The sequence below is a fragment of the Centruroides vittatus genome, unplaced genomic scaffold (genome assembly GCF_030686945.1).
Source record: "Centruroides vittatus isolate TY-2023 unplaced genomic scaffold, ASM3068694v2 contig_630, whole genome shotgun sequence".
Taxonomy (NCBI): Eukaryota; Metazoa; Arthropoda; class Arachnida; order Scorpiones; family Buthidae; genus Centruroides; species Centruroides vittatus.
Genome location: NW_027122387.1, coordinates 1,103,861 through 1,129,554, shown reverse-complemented (window position 1 = coordinate 1,129,554; position 25,694 = coordinate 1,103,861). Strand labels below are relative to the sequence as shown.

Below are 25,694 nucleotides of genomic sequence, written 5' to 3'. Positions count from 1 at the left end.
TCTGTAAGGAGTTAGATGAAGTTGTTAACGAAAAAGTATGATGTACAGAGACAAAACACTACTAATTTGAGGTGGAGAGCATATATTTTAAATCAAATAAATGAAAAATATGATTAAAAATTGCAGCCCGGCATTGTGACGACGTCACAATATATAATTGCTCGTATTTATTTGTGATGTATCATTCTTTTACACTATACTGAAAATTGCTTACAGTGTATCTTCGGAGCGAGAGGTCTAACGAAAAACTGACGTCTGAACCGTACCTGCTACAGATTATGTAAGTTAAATATAGAATATACGCAATTTACGATCGAATACATATTGTCTGGGCTTATATATATTATATACTATAATCCTCAATTGTCTTAACTACGTATTATGGAATGTATACATTGTATAACACTAGATTTTGATTAACTACATTATAAACTAAGGAGGATTTTATGAACTAATCCCGAGTTTAACACATTATAAAGCGAGGACAACACGCGGCTTCATTAAATTTATATTTAAATGTAATTCCATATTCAGATAATTAAAGAAATATAATTTATTAATGAATTTCTATGTAAAAAAAACTCGCTAATTATAATTTAAATAGGAAGATATTCATTATATTTAAGCTTTAATTCATAAAGCTTAAGTATAATAAACATAATTAAATATAGATATTGCATAAGTTAAAATTTACATAACTGAGAAGAAAAATCGATATTCAATATAATTTTAAAATTTTTATTAAAATTCATTTCATATTCTCTTTTTATCGTATTTAATTTTGTCATTTAAAAGTAATTATTGTTTGTATTATGACGAACATTAGTTTTTATTAAGAGAAGGGGGAATTCAGGAAACCTTTAATTAATCTTAAATGTCAGCTAACAGGAATATGTTATGCTATATTTAAAAATTAACACAGTAAAACATTCTACCATTTAAATACTATATAATTTACATATAAATCATAAAAATAACCACGTTTAAATACAGTTATACATATATAATATGTGCTAAATATGCTAAATATAATTAATATTTTACATTATATTAAGGGCTGACAAAGAAAGAGGAAACCAGGATGTAGCCTTTAAGATTCCCAGGCGGAATCTATATAATAAATTTCTAATTATAAATATATTTAAAGTAAACAAAGAGAAAAAATGGAAGATTCTCTCGGGCTTCCTTTATCCTTTCTTTTAGCCTAAAGGCCCATGATGATTCTCCACGATCTTATTATATTGCAATGTAATGTTATATTAATATTAACGTACGCATTTATTTATTTTAAATACAATAAATTTATTTCTATTCCGATTCAATCAATTCAAAATTCGTTTTCCTTCAAAACAAAATTAAAACAATAGAAATGACTATAATGCTCATAAAATGTATAACACTTTAAAAAATAAATATTGACATAAAACAATTTAATAAGGAAAAGAAAACAATATAAAATTTGCTAATGGGTATTGACGTTATTGCTAAAATATAAATATTTTCAAATATGACTGGAACGTCTTTAAATAATTATATTATTCCGTTTGGATAAAAGTAAAATAAGAAAAGAAAAAAAAAGAAAAAACGTTTAAAGAGGAATCGAGTCAGTTGAGCAATAAACTATTTAATCTGTAACCATGGCAATGCAAAATGGTTGATGTTATTCCATTCAGAATTCGGACTAAATTAATTATAGATCAGTTGTTACTCGAGGGAACTTAATGTAAATAAATTTTTCTTTCCTCCGAAATAAAAGGATGAGGGGGTAAAATAAGAAAAGAAAAATGCTACGATTATTTATAGTCCGACGGCAATTTTTCCACGAATTTTTATCCACTAAGATCGACATTATAAGATGTTAAATTGGGTCACGTGGCCGACGACGAAAGGTAAATGATACCCGACGTTACCATAGTAACGTCATGAAATTCTAAGAATTTCGTCTGAAAGATATTTAAATTTTTAAATCTATCCGACCGAATTATTAAATGTAAAAGTATACGTTGAATAATTTCCTTAATGACGTATTAAGCCGAAATATTCGTTTAGTAACACGCTCGGTATAATGTATTCGATTTGGCAAAGAAAGTAACAGGAGAATATACGAGATGGAAAAATAAATATGAAAATGATCGATGTTGAAAACATTCGTAAGTTAATGACATTCGCGTAAACGATTATGAAAACCCGTAAAGTGGTTGTCAAATATATTTGCTCCTTTATCTCAGTTAAGCGTTACGCGTTAAAAAAAAGGAAATTATATTTATTACTTGTAAAGTTGTTTTCGAGATGTTAGTTCCTGTCAACAGCATATTGTTTATCTAAAACAGATTTAAGAATTTATATATTTATACACATTGGATTTGCAATATTTTTCTATTGACCAAACTCTTGTTTTACAAGTTAGTTTTGTTTTTGTTTTATTACAAAATTTATTTATAAAAATTCCATCCTGAAAGCTTCTGTTTATTCTAAATAAATTAAATTTAATAAGATTAACGTAATTTATAAAGAAACTTCCATCCCAAACGATTAAAAAAAATACAGTAACCTTTCAGTAATTCCGAAAGGAATTACTGAAAGGTTACTGTATTTTTTTTAATCGTTTGGGATGTATTTACTGTCGTTTTTTTTTAATCGTTTGGGATCGTTTACTGTATTTCAGTTAAATTACTGAAAAAAATGCAAAATTCTGTCATATTTTTTATTTTTTATCCTAGAAAATATCAAAATCCAAGTGTTTACTGGTATTTTTATAAATGTTTCACCAGTAGAGAAAGTTTTTTTCGTTTAATTTACAGTTAACAATAACATAAGTGAAACGACAACTGTTCGATACAACTGCAACTACAATTATAAGTTAAACGAAAAAAAATTCAAATATAACATCTTGATAAAATTTCCGCATTTTATTTATTTCTTTACACTGAAGACTATTAATAGCGTGTATTTAATTTTCACAGAAAGCCCTCCATTGTCACTAAAAGCTGCGCTACTTAAAAGTACTGTACATCACGAATGAGTAGAGTGCTTTTTAAAGATCCGTAAAATGTAGATCCACATTATAAAGACTTATACTACTAATGTAGTTCAAAACACAAATACAACTAAAGATTTTCAACTGGGATGAATAATTTTGAATTTTAAATTGATTTTACGATACGATTTTTCCGGCGCCACTTTTTTGCAAATATTTTGAGGCCTCACTAATAACTTTCCCCGCAAAGTCTCCAGCAGGCCTCATTCTTAATGTTTCAGAAAACTATAACTGTTTGAATTTACATTGTAATTGCATTCGCTATGTTCAGAAATCTCGGTTAAAGACTAAAAATTTTAATCGAAAGTATGATAATACTTAAATATTAAACACTTCATTAAATCTAATAACAATCGCGACGTTTCTAATGAATTAACCCAAATAATATAGCGTTGATTCCTAAATAATTTATTGCAAAACTAAATATTTGAAGGTTTGTAAGTGAAATGTGTTTAACTAATTCAAGAAAAATAAAACAGTGAATTGAATGAAATTTTAATGAGCGAAAAATTTTTATCATATTTTAAATTTATTTCATTTAAAATATATGCTCTCCATCTCAAATCAGTAGAATATTGCTCCTGTAAATCATACTTTTCCTAACAACAATAGAGTCGTGCCGGTCATCTGTGTAACTCCGTTCTGCGAAAAAAAATTTTCGAATTCCGTCTATATAACATCATTCTTGAAATTAAGTAAAGACAAACAGCGCACTGGAAATTTATAGGTCTACAATTTTTTTTGCCAAATTGAAGCCCAATTAGGAATAAGCAACGATAACACGCCAAACTCGACTATTGGTTCTAACACGAAGACAGGAATTTCATTGAAATTTCCAATAGAGACTGTCAATTCAACAGTTTAAATTCTGCTTAATCGTATGAGCTTATTCGTCTAACTAATTAACGAACATCAAACAGTGCTTTGTTTCCTTCATACCTGTGACAGATCAATGCATTTAACAAGCACTCGCAACTCCATCATCTCAACTTTGAAAATTCTTCTTAATGTTACGTCCTTTATTTAAATAACATCTTCAATCAAGTTTGTCTTAATAAAATGTGTTTGAATAATTATGAATACACGAGATCCATGATTATAGAAATGCATTATCTTATATTTATGGAAGTTGCGCTACATGACAATTATAAATATTTAATATTCTTGTTTCTGCAAAAGTAGAACACGTGCCCGATGGTAACAGCTGTTATTTATCTAATAAGGAAGTAATTTTTATAATTAGTCGTATTGATTAGCAAAGAATTAATGGATATTAAGTAAATTTTCCGTCCTGACACCATCATAATATAATCTAATCGAAAGATCACTTAATTCGGAATTAATCATAACCAAAGCAGTTCGATCTCAATTAGCCTTGAATAAATCATCGTTAAATCAACTCGATAGCTTTTAAAATTAATTTAATTATAATAAATACGACTAAACATAATTTAATTTTAATTTAATCTTGTTTAAGAACGAAACTAAATTTTCTTATTTAATTTCTTAAATAAGAAAATTTATTATCGAATTATTATTATTATAAATTATTTATTATCGAAATTAAGACGTTTCTGCCGTTTTCTACTGGGAAATTTATGTAATATCTACTTTTAATCATTTATTTTTATATTTATTACGTGTTTTAATTTACAATTATATTTAAAATTAATTGTTTTTGCCTTCCTGGCTGTTATATATAACAGAAGAAAGTGTGACGTACGTTTTTACACTCAGGGGACTTTACGAAGTCAAGAAATGCAAAAAATTTAGGGTTTTTTCTGTATATTTCTGTATAGAGATACAATTTTTTCACCCAATTTAAACTTTAATAACTCCGGTGTCTTCTGTCTAAAACTTCTGAAATTTTGCACGGTGATTTGCGTATTAGGGGGTAATATTTCTAGAAATTTTCAGGAAAATCGAACCATTGGTTCAGAAGATATGGCCCCACCCTCTTAATATCCCTGAACCAATCTGAGGACTTGTAAAAGTAATGGTAGCAATTATTAGGGATGAAAACAAATAAAGGATGTGAAAAATACCAGCATCAATCTTGCCAGCTCATATATATATATATATATATTTAAATTTTCTGAATTTATTTACGTTTAAAAATTAAACTATAAAATTTCTTTAATAAAAATAATTAGTTTTCTTCTTTAGCATTTCGTGACATAACATTTTAAATAGCAAACTCCTTTCAAGAGAGAAATTTCATGAATTAAAGACGATAAAAATTAATTTTAAAAATGCATATCTCTGATTCTCCTACATTTAGTTTAAAGATACATTAGGAAGTTCAACAATTCACAACATTAAGTTTATTCCAAACTTATATTGACAGAATGTTAACGAGCTTGGATACAAACAAACGAGGAGAGAGAGAATTCGTTGATCTATAAAGTCAATCAACATAATAATTCATCCGTTCATTCGAAACAATAAAAATAATCAATGCATAGTCCCTTGCAACTTCTTCAATTTTGTCTCCTCTATTTACATTTACCAGAAAACCCAAAGTGTTTTGATATATGAAGTATGACTTGTCATGCTTCTTATATCAAAATAGTCAAAAATATTTATAGGAAATTCTGTCACTCAGAAAATATTTATATGAAAATTTATGTTTGAGATTCTACAGTTGTTCCACTTTTTATGCTTGACGTGCTTAAATGCCGGCTTGAAAGTTGGAGTGTTTACATTAAAGCTGTACATCTCTGGAGTTGTTTATAAGTTGTGATGTCTTCAATTGCAATTTTACTAAAAAATTAGCTGCAAACAATTTCGATAAACCTGTAGGCAATAGTAAATATTACTGAGAAGTACGTGATGGATACTGTCATTTGATTCGTTATTGTACAGAAGTTAATTAAAATTAATAATTAAAACACGGCGAATTTTCTGTTTAATATAATTAAGCAGCTTTTTAAAGTTTTAACGTAGATATATTTATTTTAAATAGTCCCATTTTCCCCGAAAATCCTTTCCATATTTTTAAAAATAGGTAGAATTAATATAGAGTGTGATACAGTTGTTTTCATGGAAAAAATACTTCCGTATTTTCATAAAAATAAATAAGATGCAATGAAATCTAATGAACATCTGAATATATTACAATTACATTGCATGATGTAGACTGTGTTGGCTGTTTTTACTGGCATTAAATATAAAATAAATGAATGTAAAGTAAATATATTAATATATTTGGAAAATAGTAGACTATTCATTAATATGTAAGAATAAATTTTACTCCTTCGCGTAATAATGATGCTTGAAATAATTATCTATTATATTTATTACCATTATATATATATATATATATATATATATATATATATATATATAGTATGCGAGTCACTATAGTTAATTAAACATGAAATTCCCTCGATACGTATAAAAAATTAAAATGTGAGTAATATAAATAATACACATTTATTAATAATGAAGTATTTCTACTTGCAAATTGTGTGGGCTTCCTAAAGATTTGCAAGTGGCAAACCCACATTATCAGTAAATTTATAATAAGCACATCAGTACATTATAATAAAAGTGATATATTATTTCTTATACATTATTTATAACCAGTAAAAATTATTGTCATATCCTCATAATGCCAGGCAGCAATTTTTAATCATATTCTTAATTTATTTAATTTAAAATATATGCTCTCGATTTCAAATTAGTAGTAATTGCGCCTGTACATCGTACTTTTCCTGATAACAACAGAGTCATGCCAGTCATCTATGTAACTCCCTTCTGGAAAAAAGGTTTGAATTAAAATCATGTGACTTCAGGTACAAACCAGAAGTCATGTAAATTTAATTTCGTATATAGTTAATCGGATCTTTCTTCCCCTGCACTTTCCATATCTCATTTCATTTCATCTTTTATATATCTTTCGCCATTCTCTAGATTAAGGAAGGACAGACAGACGTCAGTGGGAATTATAGGTCTCTGGTATTTTTCAAACTACAGCCTAATAATTTTCATTCACGTTTAAGTGTATACCTTGTTTGGTTAAAGTGCATTTAGATATACGTTAACACACCGATAAAAAAAATCTATTATGGTAATTTTTATATAAAAATAGGGCGAAAATACGCTTAATCATATTTATTAAAAAGAATAACAAATTTTATGAAATATAAATCTTTAAAATTGAATTTAATTAGCATAAGAGTTTAGTTTAGTTCGCGTGAAATCTCTTGACAAGGCCACGTACGGAAATGGAACGGTTGAAATTTTTTGATTTATTTTTATCTCGGGAAGTATTTCTATAAATATGCTATATTAATGGAATAACTGAAAGGTAAATATTTTTTATACATGAAAATATTAATTTATGAACTTTAAAAATGAGTTTAGCACACTTTAATATAGTACAACGTTTAAAAAAATGAATGCTAAAAATCTTAAAACTTGCCACGAGAGTAGAACATTGATAATTATTGACTTGTGAAATTTAAATTTGTGAAAGAATTGTTTCCTGTTTGCTCAAACTTAACCGTGCACACGGGTGTTTGTATTATAATTGTTTTTGATGGAAGTGAATTTCACGATGCGGGCCTCAGATCGTCGTTAATGGCATTGTCCACAAAAAAATTGGAACTAATATTAAATTTATTAAAATATTTGATGATAAGAAATCATATTTCCAATTCTTTCCATAAAAAACACTAATTTTGCGGTAAAAAAAAGCAATTTCTATTCATTCAACATCATGTGATAAAGGTATTCGTGTAGCTTTCACAATAGAAGGCAAAACAAAAGCAACAAGGAAAAATTATTGCGACATGGTCACAATGCCGTCTGCAATTTTTATTTATATTTTTAATTTATTTAATTTATAATATACGCTCTCCATCTCAAATTAGTAATGGCTTGCCCCTGTACATCATACTTTTCCTAATAACAACAGAGTCGTGCCGGTCATCTAACTCCGAACATTTTGGGGTCATCTAACTTCGGGGAAAATTTTGAACTGAAATCACGTGATTTCCGATCTAGATCGGAAGTTTGTATATAGTTAATAGGAATCCCCTGCCCCTAAGCCTTCCATATCTGGTCTCGACTTTCATCTATCTAATACCGTTTTCAAGATTAAGGAAGAACAGACAACGACAGTGGAAATTTATAGGTCCAGAATTTTTTTCAGAGCAGACCAAAAAATGAATTATTCCATTAATAGCTTTAATTCTATCAAACTAAGACGAATAAAATATTATTTATTTAACAGAATTTCAGCATTTAAAACATTCTTCGAGTTGATCTTTCATTCATTCGCGATGGAAAGCTAAGAATAGTTAACTCATTCATCACATTAATTTATAATTAACGAATAAAAATGTTATATAAATAAATTAAAATATGCTTAATTAAATTAAATTTTAATTAAAATAATTCATAAATGAATTATAAATTGTTTTAATCACGTACGACAATTCTTGTTCAAAATTAATAAATTTAAAATCTTTAAATTATTTTAAAATATAACTGTTTATCGAAATGAATTAGAAATTTACTAATTTCATTCGAATAAGGTAAGGACCGCATTACTCTCAAGGGGCCCACCAAGTTTGGACTAGTGACACCAAGAAATGAGTAAGATATCACCTAGACTAGGTGATATCTTGTCATTTCTTAAAAGAAAATAACTGGAGTTGGTCAAAATAATATTCCACATTCGTGGGCAATAATAGGGCCCCCTACCTTACTTTCAAATGGCTTAAGTATACTATAGTCATAAAAATTTAAAAACTATACACGTTTTCCTACGGATAGAAAAGGCTACCACCAACAGAAGGCCCCAAATAAATCTTTTATAAGAAAATATATCCTCAAAGAAAAAGGTCAAATATATCTGTACACGGGGCCCTTAATTCAAATTTACATGGGCCCCAAGAAGCTATAACACGCCACTGCATCTACCACGTATATCAATGTAATGAAAAAGAAAACATTTGTCTACGGTTTCCAGTTCTAAGGGGTCCCATAAAAGAATTTCAGTTGAACTAACTTATATAATAGAATATTTACAACTTAAAAAGCCCGTAAAGTTAATATTTAATATATTATAAATACTCACATATCTAAATTTTTATATTTTAAATGCAATGTTTTATTGTTATTTGCGTATGTTTTCTAATAATTTATTTATTTTGTATATATATATATATATATATAGGGCCTATATTATTTTGTAACCGAGGAAAATAAAACAGAATATTAAATGTTTAAAATAGTTTGATTATCTAAATATAATTTAATTTAAGAAGGCGTATGTAAGTATAGACATGCGATAGGATGAGAACCTTAAGGCACCATCAATCTACTGTATACACCTTCCTACTTTCTTACAAATGCTCAGCCAACGTATCTAGACCACTCCATAATAATTCAGACTTTTAATGCCAAGGAAACAATTTACAAACGTTTCTAAATTATCTCAAAATTCTGAGAAGATGCGGGTTTAATGATCCGAGATGAAATTTTGCGGGTGAAAATGGCTTTGAAAATACATTTCAAAGTGCTCTTTTACGGCAGAATACGTTAAATAAAGCGAGTTTCATTTGAAAATACGTAAATAAAAATTATTAAATTTGTTTTTCATAAACAAAATACCGAAATTTTTTCAATAAACGAAGCGATATATACATATATATATTCAAATTTAGTAGATAATAAATTCTCATGTTCGAAAATAGGAATTTGTAACTACAACACATTATAATTAATAAAGATACTTTAACCATAAAATTAAAGGATATTTATGTACTTAATTTTCGAAATTGTACACTTTTAATGGTAAATTCGCTCAATAATCATATTACAGATACAATTGAGTTAGGTTATATTACAAGGGGGTATATATAAGATTTAACTCGTTAATTTTTATAATATAAAACTATATATTGAAACACACGTGTCCAAAACTGACATTTGTACACGAACAGAGAGAGAACAAACAAATATAGTGAGAATTGTATTACTCGACGTCTAACACAGGGTAATACACAACTCGTAGGATTTTACAAATTAAAGCAATAGAAGTAAGTCTTTGATCAATACAGCAGTCAATGGTTAAAGAATGGATAGAAGGAGCTTACAAACACCCATGCAGTATGGAATACGTCCATCTCCAATAGCGATGCAGCAACCACAACGTGGTGGCAGACTATATGATTTTTTCTAGAATCGCTACTAGCAACTGTCTTCGTCTTTAAGTTTTGGACTCGTGTGTATTGTGTTTACACAATATCACAAGCGATGCGCCCCATTAATAGAGTGCATTTTAAGCAAAGAATATTACTGCATAAGCAAATATACTTTCGAAAGGTGACTCTTAATTTTAAATTAGTATCTCGTATAAATTTAATCCCTGCATAGATAAATAAGAGACTGTACGATCTTAAAAGGCGTTTAGTAGTCAGTTGATGGCTCACCAGAGCGTTTTATTTTATGGAGAAAATAAAGATATTTCTTGCTTTCATATCTCATTTTTAATAAAATGACAAAAAGTAAATTATCATAAGCAAATTAGGAAATATTAACTAAAAATTCTAATAACGGAGAAAAATTCTCATCATTATAATTTTTGCCCGTCTTCTTAATTAGCGTTATTCTAATTAGAATTGAAAAATTTTCAACGTTAATTAGAGTAATTAAAAATAAACTGCGGTAATCCAGTCTAAAAAGAATGTAAGTATAAATCTAAAGAATCTGTCAGCATCCGTGCAATATTCGTCTTGGTTTGGTTTACTTGTTTACGACAGCGCGAACTCGTGCCTCCAGGGAGGACTTTCTATGAGAAACTGGCCCCATTTAGGTTTTACTAATGTAAACATATGGGGAAACTGGCCCCATTTAGATGTTACTAACGTGAAGAAACCCGTAAAACTACACTCTTGACCAGGCGCGAACCCACGACTAGTGTTTAGTGGTTTTATCCACTGATGTGCTACAATATTCAACGTTTTCTAACATAAATCTAGTTGAAAAGTCTATAATTTTAGCAATATTTTTTTTATCCTTATATAATTTTTTCACGATTTTTTAAATTAAAATTATATTATTATTTTAAATCAAATTATTCTGAGCGAAATTTCTCAATAATTATTGAATCATTGAGAAATTTCGAATAAAGAAAAACAAAAGCTTAAAATAAAGGATAAAAATTTTAAATTTTGTAAATTATATAACAAACCTCCTCCGTATTAATAGATATTTCAATTTGATATTCTTTCTGCTGAGGTATAAAAGTACTATCAGAAGTATTCCGTTTCAATACACGACTACAGAAGTTTGTAAAGATATAAAATGCTCAGAAATAAAATAAATAAAAGTATATTTATTTAAGATGTGTGCTTAAAAAGTCTTTTACTTTGTGTTGAGATTCCCTCCCCTCGATAATAACTCGATTTGTTATATGATTAATATACGAATTTATATAAAGGATATTCATATAATGTAAAAATTTTGTTGCGGAATATAGCAGATTTCTACGGCCTCCCAGCATCGTATAAATTTCCCCAAATGCGTGTACTTTCATTTTAGTGTTCATTTATAGTTAGTTTATGGTAAAAGTTTGAAAGTAGTCTTCCTTTCTTGACCCCCTAAGGGCCACGCAACCCTCTAGGTGGTCGGGATTCGCGGTCGAAAACAGTTTTGTAGGACAATGACATCAGAATAGAAGAAAAAAAAAAAAAAAAGCATAGCGAAGTGTCAATGTCGTATTGTCAGTCACCACGTGAATTAAGTGTTCTCTAATACATTAAAAATTATCCACGGATGCACGAAAAAGTCTTATTTGTTTTATAAATTAATTTCTATGAAATGTTTCTCATAGAAGAGGCGAATTTTATATAAAAATCGGGATTTTTATACTCTTCAGTAAGGCTGACAATTAAAGTTTTAAATAATTAAATTATATGAATAAAAAGGAATTGTTTTATTATATATTAAATCAAAGAAAATGGAATAATTACTTACGCTACGTCTTCTAATTTCATTCCTTTTAATTTGCTATGCAAAATGGCACAACTTTTATGGTCAGATTGACCCACAGCACTTCTACGTTTTAACCTTACACCGGGTGGTATGTCAGGCACTGTGAGTAGATTAGGATCATTCGGATCCTTATACACAACATCTTCAGTTTCTAACTGACTGGTTATAGTTGCAGTCGATGCCCTCCGGAAGCTCGGTGACAGAGGATTAGGAGAGGATGATCTCCTCCTCACATGTCTTCCAGCAGATCCAATCATAGTCTATTCTTAGTTTACACTTCTGATTACAAAACTGTAAAACGACGGAAAATAACCGATTATTGATGAATTTTTATAAGTTATTTTAACACAGAAATAAATCTTTTAAAGTTTTATAAAGCACAAACAATAGTTTAATGCCTTTAATGTTTTTCTTCACTATATTAAGCATTAATTATAGTTAAATTATTAACGATATATTATTTTAAACGTCTACATCATATGAAATTATATTTTACGCCTATCCACCCCCCCTTTGCAATAAGTGTTAATTATGCAAAGTAAATTAATTTATAATTAAATAAAGCCAATTTTCGAAATCCTTAATTGTCAATTAACTAATTAAGCTCGTGGACCCCCGAAAAAAACTGCTTATTAAATAAAGGTTAATTTACCGACAATCATTACTTCTATTAATCTTATTAGTTCCGGACTTTAAATCTTATTTTCATTTAGTGCCATCTGTCGGTAATTAAATTAAAAAATGGGCTTAAATACATTTATTTAGGACCATGCAAAGTGGGCAAACGGCGCCCCCTCGAAAAATTCCCCTTATAATCGTAAAAGTGATCGAGATACACGTAACCTTACCCCACGATCATGGGGCATTTTATGTCTTAAAATTTATTCTCCATCTTAAAAAATACCCAGAAAATTAAATAATTAAATAAAAATTTGTTGATGTAATTATTCGCCTTCAAGCTTCGACCCGCCCCCTGGAATTTTTTTTTTTTTTTTGTGCGGGCGGCCATGTTTAGTCCTATTTTGACTCGGCATTTTAAGACATAAAATTTGAATTTATAAACGTTTGTAAACAAAATAACTTATATGTACAACGTTAAAAAATGATTTTTTTAGAAAATCTATATCATGGAATGCATTTATAAGAAAATGGAAACAATAAAAAGGCAGAAAGTGTGTCGAATCAAATGTAGTTAATGCCACGCACGATGATTTCTTATTCAATTCAATAAAGTTATAACATTTCGAATGATTGATAAGTTCTTCGAGTATGCACGAAAGAAAATGGAAACGAAAATAACACAAAATTTATTTTATTAAAAACAATTTCATTAAATTATATACGGCTTAAACACATTAAAAAAATTAATTCGATTGCCAGCATTTAATTACAATTATTACACAAAATTCGATTTAATTTATTAATTAATATTCGATAATTTAAATAAAACGATTTTAAATAATTAAAGATATTTAATTGTTGTTAATAATTAATTTTATTACGACAGATGTCGCTACTGAAAAATATCCTTTAAAATTCAAATCTTTAATTATTATTATTTTTATATTTTAAAACAAAAATAAAAATAATAATAAGTTATTAAATATTATAAAGTATTAATTCGATAATAAAAAAATAACAACACACGAAATCATTCTCATTTAATTTCGGTAATTTTAATATGCGAAGTAATCTCTAAATATATTCTCGATCAACAGATGGCGACACATTTTATAAATGTCTTCGACTATTTATTTAATATTTTTAATGCGTAATAAATATTCAAAAATAAAATTTAAATACATTTAGAATAAGAAAAGCTTACTATTTCTAGATATTTAATTTTTATTTATTAAAAAGAGATTTAAAATTCAAACAACAGATGGCGCAAGATATTTAGATAGACAAGGCCATACTCGCTCGAATCTCTTGTCAACAATAAATAATAATAATGGAGAAAAAATTGTAAATTTTTATGTAACGAGACATTTTTATCTTGATAAAAACGACATTTCTGTAGTATTTGGTTTCGATGTAATAAATCAATATTCGGTAGCATCTGTGGATTTCATTTCTTTTTCTTTTTTATTATTATTTTAAAACGAGCTTCAAATTACGTTCGGCGTATCAAATATCGCTCTTCCGACATTAAAAACCATTTAGAAAATACAAAAAATATATTGTTTTATTCCCCTCCGTGAGGCACTCCATCGTAGTTTATGTTATTGAAAAATCATAAAGTATATTGTATCTTCCATCGCTTTCTTTATAAATTATATATATATATATATAGACCTATACCTACACGCTTACAAACTATATATTTTTTTATAATTTAAGGTATAATAAAGCAAAAAATTTTCGAATAAAATTCTTAAAATGGCGCCGAATCAAGTGGGTAAAATAAATTTCCTTCCATTTTTTATAAAATTTAAATATGTTTTAAAGTATTTTGCTAATTTAAACAATTCGGAACGTTTATAAAATTTTATGATTTAATAAAGGGATAGTATTTAAGAGGATAAGCCGCAGAATATTCGTGCAAAGAAGAAACTTCAATAAATCTGTTGGGATCCGCAGATGATTCGAGTTCGAATCCCTAAGGGCCAAATACTAGTGTTTCTACCCGTGCCTCAGGTTTGTAGTTTATACTCTAGGGTTTATCTCTTAGGCCATAAGTTTTGGCTTATAAATCACCTAGCGCATGAATATATTCTACAAGTTGTAAGCTTAAATATTGTACATTTAAACTATTCAAGAATTAGTTTAGTAACAGTTCGTTTCTTTTAAATCGTGTCTTAAACTGCGAATTTTATCGTTTAGAACATTATTAAAAGAAGGAATATTCATTTATTAAATTCATTTATAAGGTCTTAATATATATTTTTCCAGCTTTAGAGCAAATAAATGCACTTGATGCAGTCACGTACCTGACGTACGTGATCCCAAAACTAACAGCAGAAAGTTATTCTTGGTTGGCGGATACTTCTTTAGGTAAAACATTGATTTTTCTGTTTCTAGCACCCACTACATAATTGATGATTGTGAATAGAGAGTCGTGTTCACATGCAACTGTTAAATGACTGAAAATTGGGACGGGGCTACTACCTCCCTTTTTATTTTCTTTTTTTGTTATTTCCCTGATATACAATGTGATATTTTTAAACTTCAATTATGTCCCAGAAAAGTTATTTTTAACCGCACGAGTTTATTTATTACTTATTTTATTCATGCCGTACCATTACTCAAAATTCGAATGGATGATAGTCCATACCTGATGTTACGAGTCAATAAAATATTGATAAAAAAAATATATATCCTTTCGAAGTTCTGAATGTAAGTTCTAAGGTATCTCGATAAATAAATATTGAATTTTTTTTTATTATTTCGTTCCTTTTAGTAGATTTCTATGGAAGTAATACAGTTCTTGCTAATTTGAAATTTAATGGAATTTTTATTCATAAAAATATTTCTGAGAAATAAAGACGTAAGTAGATGCTTATCTCTTTGGCAATCGAAGGCAAATTGCTATATAGAAAGTGGAAATCTGATACAGTACTGAGAATAACGAAGCGAAAAAGACGAATTTTACACAGTAAAGACTAAAAAAAAAATGGCGGCAATATTGTTAAATTTCGAATGTTAGACGAGAACGAAAGAGTAATTTACGAAGATTAATTTGGCTTAGTTATATTTTTGGCTTTGAAACTAATGACTAGTTTTGAAATTTATGGTTTGAATAATTGGAATGGTAATTCTGATGGGATCAATTCGATTAACTCAGTCTAGACTCCCGCAGATGCGGTGTACATACGCGACGATAATTTTGATTCCAATTCTTCATCGAACAGTAGCCAAGAGTGGGCGCGTGGAAGAACAAAACTTTGCCAACTGGCTATTTTTAATCTCAGTCTCATCTCGATATATTTTACGATTAGATATTTCCGATGCCAGATTTAATAAAAAGTTTTGATTTATGCAGCACGGATGCGTTATCGGTGGTCAGTACTCGAGAAGTTAATAGGACTCGGAGTCGTAGTCGATATCGTTGGTGCCAGCAAAAATTTTCGTCTATGGAGAAATTGGCAAGATTGCCAATAGTCGGCAGTGGCAGACAGGACGGCCGCGATTCTTATTGTGCGCTTGTTAAACTTTAACATTTGAATATATCGCATTTATTCAATCAATAAACGGCATTTAAAATATTGTGCACATTATTAAAATTGCGTGCAATTTCTTTCCGAATACGCAATGACACGATTCGGTCTTAGGTCATTTTTATACAATTTTTCTCTTTTTCTTTATTTATTTATCGTTTAACCGATTGTTAAATTCGTTATTTCTTTTATATATATATATATATAAAGTTATTTGCTTTTAAATTTATTTAATTTCCTAAATAAGAAAATTCCGAGTTTCCTAAATCGAAATTTTTTGTTTAAAATTGGAGAAAATTTTCCAAAAAACATAAGTAAATTGAGTCGTTGTTAATGGATTAATTCTTATTTCCTCCATTACTTTGTAACTAAAAGAAATATAGGCCTTATGTACTGTTATGTAAACACGCTTTCATTTCCGATAATAAATAGAAGAAAGGGGGGAAACAGTTTAAAAAAGAAATTCCTATGAAATTAATGTAAAATAAAAGAGAAATGAATAGGAAAAAACTGAAAAATGTTAATTCTAAATTTGAAAATCCTCCAAAATTTATATCTTTGGAGGAGGAAATAATAAAAACTTGTTTTGAACAATAAAATTTGGGTTAAGACGTAAACTGTTCAATAGAAAGTTTTCTTTTATTTATTATTATTTTTTAAAAAATAAATTTTAATTTTTCTATGGCCTTGTTATGATACAGAAGATTCGATTTCGATTGTAGGATAAGACCCAAAGTAGAGTTGACGATGAATGATTGCGGATTGTTGTTCCATTTGTAGAAATGTTTGTGTTTCTTATCACAAAAGGGTGTTCAATTTTGCAACAAAGAAGATTTATTGCCCTTGATTTGGAAAGACTGTTGACCCTAATTGTATTCTCTTGTTCTTCACGTCTGATAGAGACAAATCAATCATTGCTGATCTTCTACTGACGTGTCCGACCACTTATTTCCACTATAATTCTAATCGACCTCAAGCGATTCTTAAGTTAAAACATTATCTTCGATTGCCCTCTATATCGTACTTAAATATTAAGAAACTGCCGAGTGGTAAGGGTCTGAGAAATTTTGCTTAACGAGCAACGCTGTTAATCGTATAGAAAATATGAAGAAAAATCGATAATTATTTTAAGAAATCGATGCCGTGCAACATTTAGATGTTTAATTAAAGATAAATTGTAAATGGTGGCGAGAAAACACCTGCTTTAGATCATTAAACGGCTTAGAATAATCGAAACAAAAGGCAAATATATTTATCTTATCTTTTCTTTTTTTTAAGAAAAGATTTCTTGTTGATTGGATTCGAGTGGTGATAAATGAATATTTCCAGTTGTATTTTTGATTACCGTGGTTTGTATACTAAATAAGTACACCCGTTGTTTAATTTATAATGTTTCTGGAGGAAATTTCAAAAAAAAAAAAAACAGGATGGCGGAGGTGGGTGAAGTTTTACATCAATCAACTTTTACAATAAAGCCATGTTCGGGCCACGCCTGTAGTGATAGATGATTGTTGAATACCAACTCTCGATCACTATCAGATCTCGAACAGATTTCGCTGGTAATTCGAATTTTTACGTTTCATTTCGTAAAAGAGTAATTATACGATAATCAAGAACATAAATTGTATTGGCCTTTTAAAAATTAACGTTAGTGCCGGACAGGATAAACATTGGAATTCTCGTATTTATCTTCGGAAAGTAACGAGGGGAAGAAAGATGGAAAGACGAGAGAATCGAATTCAAACTGAATAAATTAATTTGAAAATGTTTAAGTTTGATGAATTCGGGATTAAATCAAATTTTTACATTAGCTAAATATCGTGAAAAAATATTTAGCTAATGTAGTTAAATTAATTACGTTAAAAGGAAATTAAATAAGTCTCGTGTAAAATAAATATCAAATTTAATAAGATATTATTAAAATAAACAAACATTTCAACCATCGAATTTATCACACGGCTACTTTTATTATTTTCCTTACGATTTTTTAATGTAAAATAATACCTTTCTTAACGATGTATCTCTATAGAAAAGACATAAATAAGTTAAAAGAGTATTAGTTTTTAAAGATTTAGTAGAAATATTCCTTTATAATAAAATAAAATGGGGGTAAGAGTATGTTTTTGGCTAAGTGTACGCTCGTAACATCTATCTAATATTATGGGAGTTGGCTCCAACTGTACCAGACGGACACTATAAAAGGATGCGTAATTCAGTTTTGAAAATGCCTATTTCTCTTTTATTTTTAAAAAAAAAAACACATTTTAATTTATCTTTTTTGCATTTGATTTTTTAAAAGATAATCGATAATTTCTCCGAAAGAAGTAAAAATAGCTTTTATCTACTTATTCTTATCCAATTTGTTTTCCTCTTACATCATCTAAGTAAATGCATTTTTATAATAAGTTTATATACTTTTATACGTTAAATTATAAAAAAATATATATTACTTACTGGCCGATAAGCGCATCATTTACGGAGAGGAAATAATTCTGTTTGATAATTACATCGGTCAAATTCCAAGTGTTGGCCATAACAGAGGAGCCAAAAAATGCTTCTCGTTAGTCATTGCCTAGCCTTATCTTTGGAGCGAAACTATAGATTTCTTCGAGATGCACCTGGAATAGCTCCAAATTTTATATGTTATTTAGCCTATAATTTCTCATTTAATCCGTGATAATTCTTTTATTTTATTTTTACTTTCCTAACTTTACTTATCACTTGAATATTCTTCACTTAATAAGCAGATAAGCAGCTAATAAGATAGATAAACCTGTTTCTTGACGTAACAGTAAATTTTTATTAACAATTTTTCTTCTGACTCGCCATAATTTACATTTTTAGTCACAATATTACATTAATAATACCATTAAAAAGAATATATTGTTTAAAAAATTATCCCAACTGGGAAAGCGATGTTAGTGTCTCCGATTGCCGGTAATCTACGGTTACAAAATCATAAACTTAATAAAAATAAAAAGCTGGAAACGTTGTTGATGGTCTTTCCCGTCATTCTTTGTTTTCGTCCCTAATAATTGCTACCAGTCCTGAGATTGGTTCGGGAGACATTAAAGGGATGGGGCCATATCTCCCGAACCAACTGTCCGATTTTCCCGAAAATTTCTAAAAACATTCCTCCCTAATACCTAAATCTTCACGCAAAATTTCAGAAATTTTCGACGAAAGGTACAGGAGTTATACAGGGAAAAAAGACCCAATCTTTTCTTTGCATTTCTCGACGTTTCGAGGACCACTGTATCCGAAAATATAAAGATCTTTAATAGTCACTTTTACACCGATTGCCATACTTTCCCTCTTTTATATAACAACTAACGTTGGTACACTACAGTTACGTAAATTCAATAACTATCCTACTGCATACCTACCATATTTAATTTTGATCGATCTTATTACCTAGAGACAACGGTATAAACTGTACGATGACCAATCGTATGGCAACGAGCTACCGTCTTCTCTTATCGTTTAAACGGAAATAAAACAAATAAATGACGTCAGAATATCAATAAAATTAACCATTTAATTATTATTAATTTTTTCGTTAACGTGCGAAAAATGAAGACCAAGTTAAAGTAGTAAAGACAAGCGGTACTTTCCACGTGAAACGAATAAGTATTAAGTTTAAACTATGTAAATAATATTCAATGCATAACTTAAATAAATAAAATGACAAAAGAACAAAGAAAAATTGCATTAAAAGACGAACAAAACTACTCTGATAATGTTATTCCCCTTCGTCGAGTCTCTGGAAAGTTTTATTACAGTTCCTAATCTATATAATATTTTCTGATGATCAACTTGATGATCAAAAAAGCTCATTAAAACCACCGAAAAGTTTCCTATTGATCATTTTATATTATTTTTCATTCAATATATTTACGTGACTAGTAAAAATAGAAACACATACATTAAAAGAAACGTGTAAACACGTTAAAAAAAGGTTTAAAAAATTAAAAAAACATACACGAATTACGTTAGTTTCGGCCATACAAATATAAAATATATGTTATATATTCAAACCTCTATTAACGGACACTCCCGAATAGCGGACACTTCTACTTAACGAACGTTCTTTTTACAATGCCCAATCCTTCAAATAGTACAGTACATCCATTATATTTACCTACTTCTCTGTGTCCGCTATTCGGAGGTTATACCGTATATTATTGTAATTTTATCAATTAGACTCATTAGAGGACGAGCAAAATGGTATAAATCGCGATGCCAAGGATTTATTATAATGGAAGCGAGTAAGTTTGTGACAGATCCTCAGACAAACTATCGATTCGATTATTTTACTGATCCATCTTCAATTGCCCGTTGCAAGAACAGCTGGGTTACAAAAACACTATAATAGTATTGCTGATGGGAGTGCTTATAGGTTAACATAACTCGTTTTGAACTAACACAAGGGACCTCCCACACTGAAACATCAATATAAGCGCTCCCTCTCTTATACTTTTATATATAGATTCGTGTAAAAAGATAAAAATAAAACTGATTATCTTTCTCAATAGATTTTTATTAGTCTTCTCGTAAATATCGTTTAATTTACGAGAATTTAACACCTACTTCCAGTCACTGTATAAAACTGTCGACACGTATATTGTGTTGCCTACTGCTGAGTGAAATACGTTTATAAAATATCAAAATTTAAATTTTACACTTAATTTTACGGCCGAAATTCTGTATAACCTCCGAATAGCGGACACCACCGTGTGGTAGAAGTTTTCCACTATTTACAGGTAAGGGGATTGTAAAAACGTCGAGTAGACGTGTCCGTTAATGGAGGTTCCATTGTATATTATTATTTCGTTGGAGCCAACGAAGTAAAAACAATTTTTTTTTGTATGGGAAGGAAAAAAATGTTTAATAATCGCAAAAAAGTCGATGCAAACGTTAAGTTGTTTAAATATTTAAACACTGTTCTAACTATAAAACTTATTATAAAAATGGAAACTCCACTCATACAAGTCTGTTCAACCATAAAACGGGCGACATATTTGTGTATTTTATAAAAAAATTAATTTAAAAGAAAGAAAAATGCCAGCTTACTTTTAATAGAAAATAAATTTAGTAATTTTTCATTCCATTCAAATCCTTCTTTATTAAATAAACGGCTAAAAAATGATACATTTTCGAATTCTTTAAATAATTACCGCAGTATCTAATTTCAAACAATGATTTATCTCTCGACGTTTCTTACATTTTCATTATTTGTGGACGATTTATGCGAATATTTTCTTGTAATTAATAACCACAATATCCAACAAACTAATACCAGACACCAACCCCAATTCTATAGCATATTAATCAGTATCATTTGCTCTACTAATAATACCTTTATAATTATTACAGAATATAATAACTGAAAATTATCTGATTATAACCCGCATTAAAGGAAGTTTTTTCCTTTCTGTTATATAGGGGATGGACTCTATCACGTGACTAGGCTGTCACGCGGGTCGTAATTAGGTTGCAATTTGAAAAAATTGTACACCTATTAAGTCCTTCTTAATCTCCAGAACGGTGTTACATATATTAAATTCGAGACCGGATATGGGAATATTAGGGACAAGTGGTTCCTATTAACTGTATACGAACTTCTGGTCTACACCGGAAGTCACGTGGTTTCAATTCAAACATCTTTTACTGAACGGAGCTAACCGGCACGGCTCCGTTGTTATCAAGGAAAGTATGATTTACAGGGGCAAGACTACTAATTTGAGATGGAGAGCGTATATTTTCAAATGAAATAAATTAAAAATTTTTATTATATGAAAGGAACAATTCTGTTTTTCCTTAAATCTATTTTCTTAAAGTAATTTTATTATAAAAATTACAATTATTAACCGAATAAAAAAAGAAAGGTTCTAGCTTTTTTAAAATCTATGTTTAGAAGTTATCATTTTTATAGAAGAGAATATAAATAAAGTTTTATAATGAAGTGGATTATATGAGTTCACCCGACAACGAAAAATAAACGAGAAACCATAAAAGGAAAGACTCCGCAGAAGTCATTCAATGTTCTAAGTCAAAGTTTAATTCAATTACGATTTTTAGCATTTCGATAGAAGAAAAAAGTTAATTGAGTTTTGGAAAGATCTTTTAATCTTTATTAACAATAAATAGCTTCGATTAAATTAAATAGATTTAAACGTATTAAATTCTATCGGGATAGTTTTTAAATATTTTCCCCCGTTAATTTATTATTATTCGTCGAAAATAACACGTTGTTGAAAATTTAAGAACGGAGGATTATCAAGAAAAAAATTCATGATAATTAGGAGTAAATACCTTTTATAAGAATTCGTTAGAAAGTAAAAACGTTAATGATGTGTTTTAAGTATAATGGAATTAATAAAATATATAAAAATTGACGGAGTTTTTAAAGAATGGCACTTGAATCTAGGGACTTGCATTAAACTAAACTTAAAGTTTCAGCGTTGTGAGTCTATAGCTTAGAATCTCGCATTATTTGATGGAAGGGCCACTTATTAGACAACTTGAAAAAATTGTAGACCTATAAATTCCCACTGTTGCTGTCTGTCCTTCTTTAATCTCGAGAACGATGTTGGATAGCTGAAATTGGAGGAAAGTCGAGATGGGAAGCTTAGGAGAAGGGGATCCCTATTAACTAGTCACTTGATTTCAATTCACAAATTTTCCCCAGAACGGAGTTACATAAATGGCCGGCATGACTTTATTGTTATCAGGAAAAGTATGAGGTACAGGGGAAAGACACTAGTAACTTGAAATCGAGAGCATATATTATATAATTAGAAATTGCAGCCTGGATTTTTTTCTCGTATTCTATAGTTTAGAGCCACACAAATCTAAGTACAGTCACGTTTACCCCTAGCTTTACGTTGGAAAAACTCGAAGTAATTACGATAATATTAATTTAAAATATTTTAATTATGATCATAATGGTAAAATTTATTCGAATTTCTCAGCGATTTAAGTTTTTCTAACGAAATTAACGCATCGTATAAATTCTTTTGACGCTCTTCTCTTAATTACAGTTAACAAGGGGGAAAAATTGATTTTTTTAAAGAATTTGTAAACAAAATAATGCGAATAAAAAAATTAATTAATTTTTGTTTAAAACATTTGTTGAAAAGATTCCTTTTTCGAATATGTTGTATTTTTAACTGGAAAAAAATAAATATATATATATATAAATCTGAAATTTTTGTATACACCTGGCTATAGAATTTTATTCTCACGGGAATAGAAAATGAATTCTATACTCAACAAAACAAAATTTCAAAGAGAAGAAGAAGAAAAGAGAGAAAAGTAAATCTATTTTTCTGAATTTTACAAATACTGCTGGATTTTTGAGTGACCAGCAACTTTACTTTTTTGTGTATAAGAATGGAATAAAATACAAGTGTTCTAAACCTAAGCAAAGTCTCCCTCTAGAGTAATATTAGTTGGATAAGCAGAAGTCCCAAATGATTTTCCACTCCTTTTTTTCCCCGTGCCCTTCTAACAGCTTGAATATTTTATAACTTACTTTAATATTAAACTTATAAACTTTTTATTAAATTAAAAATGTATAAACAATTCGGAGTAACAAGAGGTGAGGAGGAATGGGAAGAAAAACACTATACGAATTCCAAGTTTTTCGACCTTTCGAAATTTTCATTCATACTAAAATATAATTAACTTATTATTGTCAGTATAATTTACAGACTAATAAGTTATTTAAGGAATACGTCAACGTAGTGACGACTTTAATTTAATATTACGAAACAGCATTAGAAATATGCCGTTAATATACTCTTTGAAACACCTGATGGGAGACAGCTGCTGCTGTCATAAAATCTTCCGATACTTTCTTATATTGTTAATACAAATTTTGCATTGTTAGACAATTTCTTCCATTGTTTAATTTCCGTTCGCCAGTTCGTACGTAACAATCACACAATATTTCTAATTTGTGTATAAAAACAAGCAATCCAGCGATCGTCACTTCACCGTCATCACTTACGCCAGCGGAAATTACGTCTTTCTAATGTATAAACCTTAATAATTTTAAATACAATTTTTTCGTATGTCAGACGTAATAGTTGCAGAATTGGAACTGGCACCCGTATGACACAAATTCTATTATAAATTTAATGAATTAAACGAAATTTGCGAGTTAATTTGCAAGAGGAGCGAAGCGTATTCTGTAACGTTGCCCGTTTGAGATGCAGACACGTCGTAAATCTCTTTATAAGAGAGCCTTCTTGTTATAATGAACTTATTCTTGGCTTCCCTGATGGATTGCTAATGAATGTTGTAATGTAACTATAGAATAAATACGTTCCATAACTTATTAAAACCGAAACGTACTACTCATTTATACATGGTAAACGATACGCTTGAGATTTTAAGAGATTAGCGACACTTCATTATCGCAGCTGTCAGAGACGTGAGAATATATTTTTTTAAACGAATATTTATATTTTTTAACACTGAAATCTTATTAAAATTCGGGGGTAAAAAAACCCCATTTTTTAATGGTAAATTAATTAAAACATCCGGTATAAATTCCAATTGTAACAACTAGGAGCGGTCGGAATTTTAGTAAAAATTCGCACCTCTATTATAATTAAATTTAAAATAAATTGATATTAATTATACTAATATTAATTTTAAATTTTACGATTAATATTCGAAACAATTTTACAGATTTAAAGAGAAACTAATTAATTTATAATTAGTTTCCCTTCGCTCCGGATCCTTTCCAGCAGCCATAAATACACTTTAATAAGACTCTCTCTCTCTGTTTTTATTTTAAATTTTCGAATTTAAATGACCTACTTATTAACATCGTGTGCATTACCGATTTATATAAACTTACTAGTAAAGTCCACTTATTACTTCATACAACGGAAGGATACTACATAACATCCATTTACTTGCACACTTCAATTCGCAGCACGTACATTTAGCTACTATGATGTACATCACTCACAAAAATTGACATCTGACAAAAAAATATTGCCATTAACTGATTGGGTGGGGTGGTTACCAACTCTTTTTTCTCCTGTCAAAACTATTATTTTATTTTAGTTTAAGAAATTTCTCAGAGATAGGTATGAATACTATAAATAGCAAACGAATCATTATTATTCTCTCCTTTTTTTTAATCTTTATATATAATGTAATAGATTTAAATGTAATGAAAAGGAAGTTCGAGAAGAGAAAAATAAAAAATACCCCCTCTCTTAGATAAGGAGATAACTTTTTATTTTTTAATTTTACAGAGGAAAAAAGTATGATAATCGGTTAAAAATGGGTCCATCCCGGAGGGATGGACCCATTTTTGGATTCGAAACGTCAAGAAGTGTAGAAAATTTCTAGGGTTTTCTCTATATGTATGGATGTTTGTGTGTGGGAGCACGATTCTGTTCGTCCGTTTCGAAGCTTAATAACTCCCGTGTCTTTCGTCCAAAATTTATGAAATTTTGTACGGTGAT

The 25,694-nt window shown here is 29.0% G+C and overlaps 1 protein-coding gene across 1 annotated transcript in view; it reads right to left on the bottom strand.

Annotated features, from left to right (window-relative positions):
• Nucleotides 1-25,694, bottom strand: part of LOC136979676 (voltage-dependent calcium channel type A subunit alpha-1-like) — a 445,853-nt gene that overhangs the window by 412,944 nt on the left and 7,215 nt on the right. Inside the window, exon 2 of the mRNA XM_067275717.1 lies at nucleotides 12,029-12,337. Within this exon, the coding sequence (XP_067131818.1) occupies nucleotides 12,029-12,303 (275 nt within the window). The 5' untranslated portion in view covers nucleotides 12,304-12,337. The remainder of the gene's footprint in view (nucleotides 1-12,028; nucleotides 12,338-25,694) is intronic.